Source organism: Macaca nemestrina, chromosome 3 (assembly GCF_043159975.1).
Source record: "Macaca nemestrina isolate mMacNem1 chromosome 3, mMacNem.hap1, whole genome shotgun sequence".
NCBI lineage: Eukaryota > Metazoa > Chordata > Mammalia > Primates > Cercopithecidae > Macaca > Macaca nemestrina.
The window spans coordinates 75,185,122-75,199,927 of NC_092127.1; the positions used below are offsets into that span (position 1 = coordinate 75,185,122).

The 14,806-nt window shown below is 37.4% G+C and overlaps 1 protein-coding gene across 2 annotated transcripts in view; it reads left to right on the forward strand.

The window, feature by feature from the left end:
• The first annotated feature begins 1,323 nt into the window (after positions 1-1,323).
• The window catches only part of LOC105486220 (arylsulfatase family member J), an 87,819-nt gene continuing 74,336 nt past the window's right edge, over positions 1,324-14,806 (forward strand). For both annotated transcript variants that reach the window (XM_011748934.3, XM_011748935.3), the window contains exons 1-2: positions 1,324-1,434; positions 1,803-2,458. In XM_011748934.3, coding sequence (XP_011747236.1) covers positions 2,061-2,458 — 398 coding nt within the window. In that variant the 5' untranslated portion in view covers positions 1,324-1,434; positions 1,803-2,060. The remainder of the gene's footprint in view (positions 1,435-1,802; positions 2,459-14,806) is intronic.

Below are 14,806 nucleotides of genomic sequence, written 5' to 3' on the forward strand. Positions count from 1 at the left end.
TCCCTCTCCTGCCTTTGAGCAGGGCTTTAAAACTATGGCTCTAGTAAAATCAAGAGTATTTTCACAACCAAGACAAGTTTTTACAATGGTTTTACTCCAAAAGAAAGAAAGAAATTATGAAGCTCCCTGAATTACTGGATGGGAAACACTGGCTTCTTTAATGCAGGAAAGCAGACTGGCTTCGCGGTTCTTTTTTTTTTTTTTGAGACGGAGTCTCGCTCTGTCACCCAGGCTGGAGTGCGGTGGCCGGATCTCAGCTCACTGCAAGCTCCGCCTCCCGGGTTCACGCCATTCTCCTGCCTCAGCCTCCCGAGTAGCTGGGACTACAGGCGCCCGCCACCTCGCCCGGCTAGTTTTTTGTATTTCTTAATAGAGACGGGGTTTCACCGTGTTAGCCAGGATGGTCTCGATCTCCTGACATCGTGATCCGCCCGTCTCGGCCTCCCAAAGTGCTGGGATTACGGTTCTTGAAGGAGAAACGCATAACTCTTCCTCTCCATGCTCTTGGCTGGAGACACCCTGTGGGTAAGTTAGGGTAGAGGTAAGAGGGAGCGGGCAATTCCAGTATCTTCACATAGGGAAAAGGTAACGAAGAATCAGGCTGTAAAAGCCAACTATTGGGAGAGGAAATAAAACTTAAAATTTGTCATCATTAGTGGAAAAAAAAAAAAAAAAGGAGGTAGGGACAAGAGGAGTAAGAAAATGATGGGGGTAGGGGAACTAATAAAGGAAAACCTGAAAAGGAAGTTGAAGAGAGGAAAGAGTGTCCTACGCATTTTGTTTTTACTCCTGCTCCTTCTCTCTGACTCCCTCCAGAAGCCAGAAAAAGTTTGCAAGCGCAACTTTAGGGATGGGAGACAGGGCTCTTCACCAACAGACCCACGAAAAGAAGCGCCTTCACCATTCCCCATTCGCGCCGCCGCCGTCCTTTCCCTCTCGCGGGTTGATGGGCAGGAGGCAACATTCTTGGGAAGCGGTAGCTCAGCCGGATACCCCGGAATCCCGTCAGGCTCGAGCACCACGCAGCTCTCCTTCTGGCAAAGCCTCCTCTGCCTTGGCCATCCACCTCCTGGACAAGAAAAAGGAAAGATCGAGCCTCTAAACCGTCCTTTCCCCCTCCCCCTCTTCCCGGGGGAGCTAAGGAAGAAAGTACCGTTCTGTGATTCACTGGAGAGAAAAGAGGGAGGAGGCAAAAGAACTCGGAGTGCCAAAGCTAAATAAGTTAGCTGAGAAAACGCACGCAGCTTGTAGCGCCTGCGCCGGGTGCGCCAGCTCCGCAAAGGCCAAACGGGCTCCGCGCTGGCCGGCCACGGGGCTAGGGACCCGGGTTTGGCCTTCAGGCTCCCCAGCAGCCGGGAAAAGGAATTGCTGCCGGGAGTTTCTGCAGAGGTGGAGGGAGATCAGGAAACGGCTTTTTCCTCACTTCGCCGCCTGGTGAGTGTTGGGGAGATTGGCAAACGCCTGGGAAAGGACTGGGGAAAACAGAGAGCCCTGGGAAAGTGGAGAAGGTGATCAAGAGGCCGTACACTACGGCAGTTTATCTGTCCGATGAGAGCCCGACGCGACGCGTCCACTTCGCAGTTCTTTCCAGGTGTGGGGACCGCAGGACAGACAGCCGTTCCCACTGCCCTCCGTACCAGCACTGCCAGGACAGTCAGCTTTGCTCCCCAACGTCGAGGGCGCTCTGGCCACGAAAAGTTCCTGTCCAGTGTGATTCTCAATTCTTTGCTTGTTTTTTTTCTCCAGAGAACTTTTGGGGGGAGATATTAACTTTTTTTTTTTTTTTTTTTCTTATGTGGAAGCTGCTCTAGGCAGTGGGGAGGAGGAGGAGAAAGTGAAATATGCTGGAGAAGAGCGAGCCCTCCTTGTTCTTCCAGAGTCCCATCCATTAAGCCATCACTTATGGAAGATTAAAGTTGTCGGACATGGTGACAGCTGAGAGGAGAGGAGGATTTCTTGCCAGGTGGAGAGTCTCCACCGTCTGTTGGGTGCATGTGTGCGCCCGCAGCGGCGCGGGGCGCGTGGTTCTCCGCGTGGAGTCTCACCTGGGACCCGAGTGAATGGCTCCCAGGGGCTGTGCGGGGCATCCGCCTCCGCCTTCTCCACAGGCCTGGGTCTGTCCTGGAAAGATGCTAGCAATGGGGGCGCTGGCAGGATTCTGGATCCTCTGCCTCCTCACTTACGGTTACCTGTCCTGGGGCCAGGGTTTAGAAGAGGAGGAAGAAGGGGCCTTACTAGCTCAAGCTGGAGACAGACTAGAGCCCAGCACAACTTCCACCTCCCAGCCCCATCTCATTTTCATCCTAGCGGATGATCAGGGATTTAGAGATGTGGGTTACCACGGATCTGAGATTAAAACGCCCACTCTTGACAAGCTCGCTGCCGAAGGAGTTAAACTGGAGAACTACTATGTCCAGCCTATTTGCACACCATCCAGGAGTCAGTTTATTACTGGAAAGTAAGTGTTCCTACTTCTTATATTTATTCTTTGGAGAAATCTTAAGCATTTAATTAAGATCCAGCTCCAAACTTAAGGGAGTAACAGAAAATATGGGGAACAACTGAATGAATGAAGAATGAATGAATGATATATGTTATTGGGGTACCGTGTTAAAATGGATACAATGTTAATGATCTTAATTTTCTAGTCACGAGTGTAGTCTAGTTTTCCTGTTTACAGAGTCAATTGTAAGTTTTTAAATGAGATGAGAATGTATAAATACCCACCAACCAGAGATTTCCGGAAATGGTCTCCTATTCCAAATCTATTCTACTTTTGAGCATGCTCAGATTTTGTTTCAGATGTCATACTAGAATTCACACTCACCATCACTGATAAGAAAGATCAAAATTTTATTTTACTCTTGGTGCATTTTTAAATCTAGAATTGAATTATCAGAGAAAATGAGCCAATGAAACAGATATAATGTAAAATATGACCAGTTTATGTACGACTCTGCTTTGGTCTTTGATGGGCCATTTTCTCTTATGAGACCCTGTAATGAAGGCCATATTTAATTACCAAAGCAATTCTCAAAAGGCAAGGAAATACAATGGTAAGTGCTCAAGAGGAGTCAAACTTCATCTGCAGTTTTCTGCTGCTCTTCACAGGTCTGGAATTTTCTGAGTAACCAACAGAAATCAGACTATTTGTATGCTTAAGTAAAGTGCTTTTCATATTGTTGCTGTTTTGCTAAATAGCTAAATCTTCTACTTAAAATGTTCACGCATTTTCATATTTTTACTCTATCCTATCAGAACATAGGCTACTGTAATTGATTTGGATGTACAAATTCAGCCTGTGGAACAAAGATAAACTAGGAAGGGCAGGGGTTAAGCTGGACAGAGGTAGAAGAAAAGCCTTAGCCATTTCAATCTATGTCTTGTGATTTCAGTTGCAGGACAGGGAACCCTTGCTTATGTGAAGTTGTTCTTGGAATTGGATCCTATAAAAGTAGCCAGTATCCATTGGAAAAATAAAGACTATTTTGTAAGAATCTCTGTCTTGCAGAGACTTTTGCTTACAGCATGATTTCCACTGCTTAGCAAACTGTCAGAACTTAACATCATTGCCAGAAAAGAAAAAAATTATTATCCTTCCCTCTCCTGAGAATGAGAAAAGTCTCACTGTACTTCAGAGTCATTTTAAAGGTTAATTGTGGCATCAGAAAATCAAGGGTATTTGATATTTATAAAGGAATAGATTATTGGCTGGAAAATAATAAGTCCATCTGGTGGCCTAGAGGTCAAGTTCTTCATGTTTAACCCCAAACACGCTTATATTTGGCTCATGAAATAAATGTCTCACAAAGCTTCACTGGACCTCTTCAAGTAACTTATAGAATTTAGATTTACACAGATAGCCAACAGTGGTTGAAAATATGTAACTGAACTGTATGAATTTATTTTTCACAGTAAAGCGTATGTTCAAGACTTTTCACCAAACAAGAAAATTTGTTCTTAAACATTATCTTGCATTGAAACAATATGTAGGTTTTATCTTTTAACCATTATGTTTACTTAATAAAACGAAACAGGAACTAAGCTGAAAATATTTCCTAATTTTTTCTCTTTGGTGAAAGATTAACTTCTCTGTAATTTCAATGCAATCAAATATCTGATGAGATTTCTTTTCTCATTAAAAATTTTCATTCAGTGCAACAGGTTGTATAACTTTTATAGGCAAAAAGTACAAATAGCTACTGTGATTTGATTTAAATTTCTATTTGAATTAAACATTTGTATACCTTTTCACTTGCAATTTCTCCTTTTAGACAAATTACTGGAACCTTCCTTTAAATGAGCACAGAGGTAAGAAATAAAGCGGTTATGGAAGCCCAGTTCTGGACTCATTAACCCATTTATGCCTGAGGTTGCAATTTTTTGAATTTTTGCAATCAGACTCTGGTAATGATCTTGAGCAGTAGTATATAAATAAATCCCACATGCTTAGAATTCCAATAATGGAACACTAGGCATAAATGAGTTAATAATGCAGGTCCCAGAGAATATGGTCATTTGTTCTCTCTGTGAACACATGTCTATGCCTTGTGAATCTTCCAAAAAAAAAAGGAAGCAATAAAAAAACTGAAACGAACTAAACTATTTTAAGGGAAATAAAATGGGTTATGAGAAGTGTGACATGATTCAAATATCTTCACATGACAAAGAGTTTACATAATTGAAGCTGAAGTTACTTTTGATACTGTTAACAAAACAGCCCTCCCTTTATATTTTTCTGGAGTCAAAAATTAAAAATCTATTTTCTTTTACTACACAAATCTATAACAAATTGCAGATTCCCTTAATAATTTACATCATACTAGTCTGGCAATATTGAATATCAGCCAGCCTGTCAATAAGCATTCATGTGTACAGACCCCTGCAATGGAGCTATGAAGAAGAAACAAGAAGTAAGCCCTAATCTCTGGATAGTAGTTCTCAAGCTGTAGTGTGCAAAAAGAATCAGTCCAAATGCTAGTTAAAATGCAGATTTCTGGGCCCTTCAGCTTTGGTTAGGTCCAGGGTTGAGTCTAGAAATCAATAGTGATTTAGTGAGCATGTCAGGTTATTATGATGATGACATTATCAAAAATAAATTAAGATTGTTAGTATTAAATGTTACCATCTGCTGAGCAGTCACTGTGTTAATGAATTTTATGTGCATTGTCTCATTTAATCCTTCTAACAACTTTAGATAGTTGCTATTGTTATGCCCATTTTATATTGATGTAGCAACAGATTCCAAGAGGGGTAGTAATGTAGGGATTCTATGCACTGGGCTTTGAGAAACAGCATTCTAGGTGTTCAGAGTTGTCCTGATGAGATAAAAGGTTGATTGGGAAAGTGACTGCCTGTGTTTGATTTATTTCAAAGTAATTTACTCACTTTTGTTTTTACAGTTTTGCAAATAAAGATATGGATTAAAAATATCTTTCTTTTCTTAAAAGAGAATATAGTGAAGGCTTCATAAAGAGAATTATAAGTTTTGCAAAACCTAGACTTGTTTTATGCAGACTTTAGAGAAGGAAAGGTTGACAATCTGAATTGAATTCATATCTTTGATAGTAATTTTGTGTTTTTACTATTTTGTTATTCATTTATCCCACTTGAAATACCATGATGATCACTGTTAACAAATGCAAAGGTGACTCAAATAATGTTTATTTCTAATAGGATATTTGATAAATTTGCTGTGCTTAAAACAACCCCCTACCCAACTGGTACCCCTCACCATGGATAATCACTTTCCCAATTTCTCACACCTTAAATTAATTTTGCCTGGTTTTGAACTTTATACAAATTGAGTTACAGAGAGGATACTCTTCTATGTCTGGTTTCTTTTAGCATTATGTTTGTAAAATTTTTCAATGTTGTTTCCTGTATATATAATTTATTTGCTATCATTGAATAGTATTCCTTTGCATAAGCATATTACAATTTATTTACCCATTCTACTGTTAATAGACATTTGGGTTGTTTCCATAGTTGGGTTATTATAAACAGTGCTACCATAAAAATACTTGTGTATGTTTCTTTGTGAACATAGGTATGCATTTCTTTTAGATATCTATCAAGAAGTGGAAATCCTGGGTTAAAGGGATGTGTATATTCAGTTTTGGTAGATACTGCTCAAGTTTCCCAAAGTGATTCTACCAGTTTATACTCTCACCAGTAATTGTATAGAAAGTTCTACTTGCTTCATATCTTTGTCAACATTTATTATTATCTTTTTTCATTTTAGCCACTCTGGTCATTATTCACTGCTACATCATTATGATTTAAATTTGCATTTTCCTGACAATTAATAAAGTTGAGCATCTTTTCACATTTTTATGAATCAATTTTATATCCCCTTTAAAGAAGTATTTATTCAAATATTTTGCCTATTTTCTCTTTAGATGATTGTTTCTGCCTTATTAATTTGTGGTAGTTATTTATATATTCTATTCCTTTGTTAGAGATTTGTATTGCAAGTCTCTTTGCCCATGCTGTGGCTTGCTTCTTCATTCTCCTCAACAGTGTTTTGGTTTTTTAGTGTATTTTTTTAGTGGTTGTGGTGTGTTTGGTTTCTTTAGTTGTTTTTCTTTTTCTTTTTTTTAATTAACAGGAGGTTTTAATTTTCTTGTAATCCATGTTATAATCTTTTTCTTTTTATGTCCTATTGAAGATATTCTCTCTACCCCAAGATCATGACCATGGTCTTTTATCCCTAAGAGTTTTATTGTTTTGTTTTTATATTTAGATTACGATTCATCTGAAATTAGTTTTTAGTATGGTGTAAATGAGAGTTCAAGATTAGTTTTTCCATGTTTATACCCATTTGACCTACACTGTTTATTAAAAAGACCATACCGTCTCCATTACACTGCAGCATCACTTTTTCATAAGTCAGATGAATGCACATGTTTGGTCTGTTTCTGCACTTTTCCATTCCAATTCTCATTGTTTTCACTGTTTAGCTATTTGTTGTGTCAATGGTATGTTCTCTTAACTACTATAGCTTTCTAATAAATTTTAATATCTTGAATGTAAATCCTCCTGCCTGTTCTTCAAAATTGCATTGGCTATTTTTTACCAGTTCACTAATTTTCCTAGGAAAGAAGAGAGAGTATAGATGTACAGATGCAAATAGCTTGGAAGATTTGGTTTTGGGACTCTGAAGTAGTTCTCTTCTGAATTATCCTACTTTCTAAGTAAAATAATAAATGAGGTAATTAGCTGAGAATGAAGATCTGAAGGTTTAACGAGTGACAGAGAGAGATACAAAATATCTGCTAGGAGAGTGAGAAAGTGAATTGGGTAAAGAAATGCAGTAAAAATACTGGGCTGTAATGAGAGCCCACTTGAGATTTGTGGTCATAAATTTTAACAGACATCAGGCATTTTTTGTTTGTTTTTCTCCCACCCTTCTTGGTGCTTGTGTGCAGAAGTACAGTTGAAGAGGTGGAATTAACTAGTTTTTGAGATTTGCCAAATAAATAGCATGGTGGATCGTGGACTCTTTGCAAAGAAAGGGGGAATACTATAGGGGCTTATGTTCTCTTAAAAAGTGCTGGGGTCAATAAATTAACTGTCTGTATGTCATTGAAATGAGAACACTACAGTAAACTTACAAAGTTGAAAACATAGATAATAGTGATTGAGAAAGTGTATGCATGGGATCAAAATTTAGTTATGTAGTACAGGTTTTGAAAATTACAGGGTAATGAGTGCTAAGGTTGGATGGGGGAAAACATCTTTGGAAGTAAGGAAGGCAAAGTATTTGAAGTACAGAGTGTTGAATAATCACTCCCATGGATATCCATTGAGAAATCACTGAGAACAAAAAGAGAAATAGTAGCAAAGAGGACAGCGAGCCAGTGCTGGGATGAATGAGTGCCAGTGAGAAACTAAGATGGCATGCATACCTGCTCCAGGTTCTGTGAATATTGGGATGTGAGTAAAAACCCAGCCCCAACTTGAAAATATGGCAGGGACAGCCAGCAATTAATTACAGCAAAAAGGTACAGGGGCTGTCCAGGGAAGAGATGAAGTTAAAGAGGATTTTGCTTTGAGACCAGACTGCACAACATAGTGAGACCCTGTCTCTAAAAATTAAAAATAATTAGCTATGTGTGGTGGCATGCACCTGTAGTCCCAGCTACTAGGGAGGCTGAGGTGGGAGGATCCCTTGGGCACAGGAATTTGAGGCTGCAAAGAGCTATGATTGGGCCACTGCACTCTAGCCTGGGTAACAGAGCAAGACCCCATCTCTTAGAAAACAGAAGTTTTAAGGAGGATTTTGCTAAGTAACAGTGGGGATATTGGAAAGTGTTAGGGAGTTGGGATGGGGAAAGGATTGAGTGAGAGTACAGGAGGGACATATACATATAGATATTAGAATCTGAATGAAAGCAAATATATTGGAAAGTTTGGAGTTTTGGTAAAGACTTAAATAAACGGGGATGAAAAGCATGGTGGGATTTTTTTTTTCCAGATAATCTCTTAGAAAGTGGTAAGTTTCTGGTTTTAATTATAGCCTCTTTCTGGAGATTGACTCAGCTGGGCCTTGCCAGCTATAGCCACACTGTATAGGCAGCCACTCAGTTGGGAGCTCTGGTGGCCTAGTTTGGTCTAGGAAGATAGGGTCCAGATAGGCCTCCTCTGTGGATGGCAGTGGCCTGTCAAGGGAGGGGAACGTGTCTTCTAGTTTACAAAATATTGCTTTTAGATATTAAATTTTCAAGTTAGAATTGTCCTAGTGTAGGAAACCCTGAAAAAGTAACTGAATTCTTTCAGCCACTCTGATAGGAGAAAGAGTCAAGTAAGCTTAGGGGAATAGAGTTTGATTATTTCATTTCATAGGCATGTGTGTACACACACACTCATTTCCCATCAGCTTATTGTAAACATCACAGTCACGCATGCTTCCTCTTCCATCCACTTCTTTTATTCAAGGCGTAGTTTTAAGCAGCATGTTACACCCAGACAATACTCAATAAATATCAATTATATTGGTTATATGAGTTCAGTCATTACTTTCATAAATATTTAGTTGATACTTAAACATTTAGAAAAATTTACATGTTTACTGTTAGAAGTTCAGGAAAAACAAGAGTTTCCTTCAAGCCTTACTTTGACTCTGTAAAATGAATATAACAAATGGAGAGGGTGGCTTTGACACCTCACACATCCATTTTAAAAAGAATGGCTCAATAGTCAAACCATTTGACAAAGAGCTGCCAATTCCTATTTGACCATATGGGTTTTCGGATACTAGAATTGTGGTCAAGTAAACTATTGGCACACTCTTAAGCTCAAAGTCCATAATTTTCAAGAGTCTTTTTAAAAAGCCATTGAAGTGAATCCCTGTTCGGTAATTCTGTTGAGTTTCCTAAATAGCTGTACTTAAAGGTGGACATTATCCAGTTGCAGAAGGCTGACAATATCTTGTGTCATGCAAATGACTTGTCTTAGAAATCAAAGATAAGAGGACCAAAAGACCTAGAGCCCCTGTTTTGAATATGAGCTCAATATAAAAGTCTTTTTATTTCAAAGTTTGGTTTCATTCAGTTTTTTCCTATGGCAATATTCTAAAATTAATTTTGATTTCTTCTTTTCCTGTAAGTACTTTACCTTGATGTAATTAGAGTTTGTTTCAGTGTTCTTTTATAATTCTAGATATATTCCCAGTAGTGTTACCTCATTGAGGCATTTTTTCCATGCCTTACTGTAAAAAATAATAATAATAACAATGAAAGACTTTCTGCTTCTCATCTTTTAATCTCTCTTCTATTTTATTTATTTATTTATTTATTTATTTATTTATTTATTTATAGTGTTTTTTGAGATAGGGTCCTGCTGTGTCACCTAGGCTGGAGTGCAGTGTCATAATCATGGCTCACTGCAGCCTCAACCTCCCAGGCCCAAGTCATCCTCCTGCTTCAGCCTCCCAAGTACCTGGAGGACTACAGGTGTGCACCATCATGCCTGGCTGATTTTTGCATTTTTTGTAGAGACAGGGTTTCACCATGTTGCCCAAGCTGGTCTCTAACTCCTGGGCTTAAGTGATCCACCAACCTTGCCCTCCCAAAATGCTGGAACTACAGGAATGAGCCACCTTGCCCAGCCCCTGTCTCCTCTAATTTACCCAACACATTTGATTTACTAAAACTGACTCTCATGACATCACCATCCCCAGCAAACACGCTCCCTGTTCCCCCACTGACTCCAAAGAATAGGAAAATAAATAATTTTATACTGAAGGCCTTCTTGTGCCATTTGTTTTTCAGACATCCTGTTATTTGATCTTCACATTCACACTGAAGGTAAAAATTTTTTATTTGAAAAATATTTCTCAAATATTTTACAAATGTCCACATTTTATGGATGGCATATGAACATTTTAGAGAAATTACATAAATTGATCATGGTCACACAGTTTCTTAAGCAGCAGAGCTATTTGAACCTTAACTTGTGTGACTTTATTATTTTTCATCACCCCATTCTGCCTCCTCTGAAAATTATGAACACCTCAGTCCAGTTATTAAACAATATTTTTAGCCTTATCTTTCTCCTTCTACCTTCAAACTCTATACCAGAGAAATGGATGATTCACAGTTTCTCAAGAACATCTCGATTTCCTCTCTTCTTCGGCTCATTCTGTTTTCACTCCTTGGAATTTACACCCTATCTCTCTTTGCCCAAATCCCAACCACTCATTAGGACTCACCTAAAATACCACTTTGCTTATACAGCTTTCCATGATTCCTTAGCCAGAAATCATTTATTTCAATGATGAGCTTTCATATTCCTTTCTGTAACTGTCTTATTAGGCATGATTTTCCACTCCTTCACAGCTATTACTGAACCTCTTATTTCCCTTGCTGGTCCCCTAAGCAACAAAGCTGATTTATAATCTCCATAAATCTCACAGCACCCAATACAGTGTTTTGTACTAATAGGCACTAAGTAAATGTGTGAAGAATGAATGAATGAATGAATGAATAGATGAATAAATGATTATTTATTTACCCCTGGCAGTCAATATGATCAAGAAGAAGTAGCATATAATTTATATTAAGGAAATCTGAGTTATGGTACAGTGCTGATTCAACAAATTACTGACTTTGACCTTGAATACATTTTTTGATATTTCTGAGATGCATTGTTTTCATCTATAGAATCATAGCAATGATATTATTTACTTATCATTCTTAAAAGTTATTCCACTCATCAACTGACATAACATACGTGAAGGTACTTAGAGAATTTTACATATTATGTAATTTTAAAGTAAGCATTCTTTTAAATTTAGAGTTATGTCTCCATAATTGTAATCATATACAAACCTTACAAGAAGTGGCTTTTATTCTTTTTTAAAGCTTTCTGTAAGTATAGTCATAGCTCTCATCCAACTTTAATCTGTTGATTTAAAAAAGGGTTAAAATTAAACCCCATATGTTTTAATTTTAATATGTTTTATCTGGCATGGTATTCTGCATGATATTGTTGGTTCTGAGATGTCCAAAAAAGGTGACTGGGGTGTATTTTTTAAGGTCTCTGCACTTGCAAACTGTTTTAGTTGTTGGTTGTCATGCTTAGCAGAATCTACTGGAACCCTGCTAAGCCTGTGACAAGTGAGAGCAAATGTATATTTAAACAGTGATGTCAAAAGTATAACACTAAATGAGGCATTGAAAATAGGGTAATGGAAAGGCCAGTAATTAATTACTTCAAATTCCTTCAATGAAAAATGTCAAAACATGTTATTGACTATTATTAATATATCTTGTCCAGCTTTGAACTCCAGTTCACCCTGGGACTACTAGTCAGAAGGTACACAATGGTTTTGAATTAATATATTGTTTTAGTTTTCATAGGGATTGAAACATCTGTGCTTTATGATCACTGTTTCAATAACCTCCTAAATTATTATATTGCTTACAGCATCTGAATCCACCTCTACAATAAGACCTAAGTAAAATTCCTACAATAGTCGAAATCATGACACTTCCCCGCTTAAAATTTTTAGAAGTTTCCACTACTTGGAGACTAAAGCATAATTTCTAAGCATTCCATATAAGGGCCTTCAAAATCTGGCCTCTGCTAAGGTTCTGCTGCAATCTCCCAACAATTTTCCATTTATACCTTCTTTGGATTATCAGTGCCAGAGTACTTGTACTTTCCCACGAGGGCTGCATCCTCATACCACCCTGTTTCCTTCTAAGCAGGGCTTCTTTGGTAGAACGTTCTTCATTCACCTCTGGGAAAACATCATTGCATCTTTCTAGACCCTCTACCACCCTCATCTCCTCAGCAATGCTTTTCTGATCATTTTCTCACCCCACCTCAGGCAGAGTCAAGTGCATTCTGCTCTGTTCCTATAGTCTTTTCTGCATTTCTCTGTTTCAGTTTTTATACTTAGTTACCTCTTTCCTCTTAATCCCTAAGTGTACAAGAATACACTAAATTATAAACTTCACATAGTCTAATTAAAAAAACACATAAATATTATATGTATATACAAATCTCTCTCACATATATGTATATATGTGTGTGTATATATACATATATGTATATATATGTATATGTGTGTGTATATATATACATATATCACAGTGATTAAAAGCAAAGAACTTATGTGACATCATCCATATAACTTCAACTAGCTATCCTTCAGTTTTTTCATGGGAAAATGGGGATGATCATTATAGTACCTCATGGGGTTTATTATGAGGATTAAGTAGAATTGTGTACCTAAAGCATTTAGAACAGAGCCTGCCACATAGAAACCCATATAACTTGATAATCTTGGTTACCTCCAGGCTGGGAAACTTTAAGTTAACCCATAAATAGTTAATCAATGTTTGCTGATAAGCAGACTCTCAATAAACATTTATGCAATAATTAAACCACGTGAAAAGCTCTGAATGAGAAAATATTCAAAAACTATGTTAAGTGTTTTATGACTGACATTGAATATGTCAGAATAACATTTTATATTCATTCTGAATTTTAGGAGCTTTCATATTTTTCATCTGTTAGTACAATAGCTTAAAATCTAAGGGAACATTTTCATTTAAAAATTGTTAACATCATATTACCATTGCTCATCAATTGAGATATGATGCCATATTTGATAGAGTTGGATGAACATAGATATTCAGATTGGTAGCAAACTTTAGTAATTGTTCAAGCATAATTTTAAGTTATATCATATTCAGAGAGAGCAGTTATTTTAAGTGGAAGTTATCTGAGAAGCAGGAGGCATAGGATTGGATACCTATGTCTAACCCCAGCTCCACACTTCAAGTGAAACCTTAGGTTACTTAAAGCCTGTAGATCTCCTCATCAAATGAGAGTAGTAGGAACTTAACAGACCATTCATTCTGGTATATTTATCTTATTAAATAAGACCATAAGGGAGAAAATACATAGAGCATTACCTGGCATATAATAAATGCTCGATACATTCTAAGTTTTAGATTTAACTGAACTTTCAGGGAACTTATTTTGAATAGAAAGGGAAAAGTATTTTCAAAGTCTCAACTACTCTAATAAATTTTGTTCCAAATGGGCATATGTAGAATCCATATCAGAAATGACAGCATACTTACAAACCTTTTAGGTTTACCTTATGTAAGCTTTACACACTTTTTCTTGGGTGTAATAAGATGTGGCAGCCAACAAAGAGTGATAGAATTTTTAGAGTTCAAAGAGATGTTGAATATTATTTTTCCCAAAACCTTCATTTTATAACAATGAATTCTCTCTCCACTGACTGAATATAATCAATAATAAAATTTCTCTATCCTATCACCAACACCAAATCTACCAACCAACTGGGCCTCTTAGGGAGACATGCCAGAAAATAATCACTAGGTCATTGTCCCCTTCCTGAGGAGATACCATGATATGCTTTTCTTAAAACTTGGTTATTCTCAAGCTTAGTAGAGAGGGTAAGGACCAGCCATAGATGAGAAAGAGGATGTGGCAACTGACTGGACCCTGTCAGAGTGCTGAATTGTTCCATGCACAAAGCCTAGATGGGCTTGATAGGCATGGTTTGGCAACATTCAGTGCCCAAGAAGGTCCAGCCAGCAGTTGGACACAGCAGCAAAAATTTGGGTGGCAACCAACCCTTGATTAAATTAAATTCATAACCACAAATCTAAAATAGGCACTAAAATATGCCAGCAGTTTTTTTACCTTCTTATTTTATGTGTCCCATTCTCCAGAACTACTATTTCCAAATTTCTCATCTCCTCAAACTGCTAATATCCTTTCATCAGCTCATTGCCTTACTTCAAAATTCCATTGAGAATTAGAAGCAATAATAAATTAGCCCTTTCATTACCAACACCAAGTTTACCAACTTACCAGCATTGACAGCATATGTGCAGCCTTCCTCTTCAAGTAGGCATTAAGGTACATGCATCAGACAAAGACCCATGCCTCCCCAAGCCACTTTTTTCCTCCTGAAGGACTTAGTTTTTACAATTTTACATTCTTTCTTTGTCATTTTCTATCTCTAGTAAAGCACTTCTACCATCACATAAATTAGTTTAAGTTCCTTCTATCTAAAAATAAACTGAAACAAAGTGCACAATTTACTTGATTCAATTTTTCTGCACTTGTACCTAGCAAAAATTCATGAATTATATATATACTAACTCCATTTCAATTATTAACCTATAATATATTAATACATACTGTAAATTTGATAGCATACCTGTATTATAATATTAATTCATCTCTACTATAATCTATACTATAATTGAAAATTTTAAAATAAATTTATAATGTATTAGAAATTTATTTA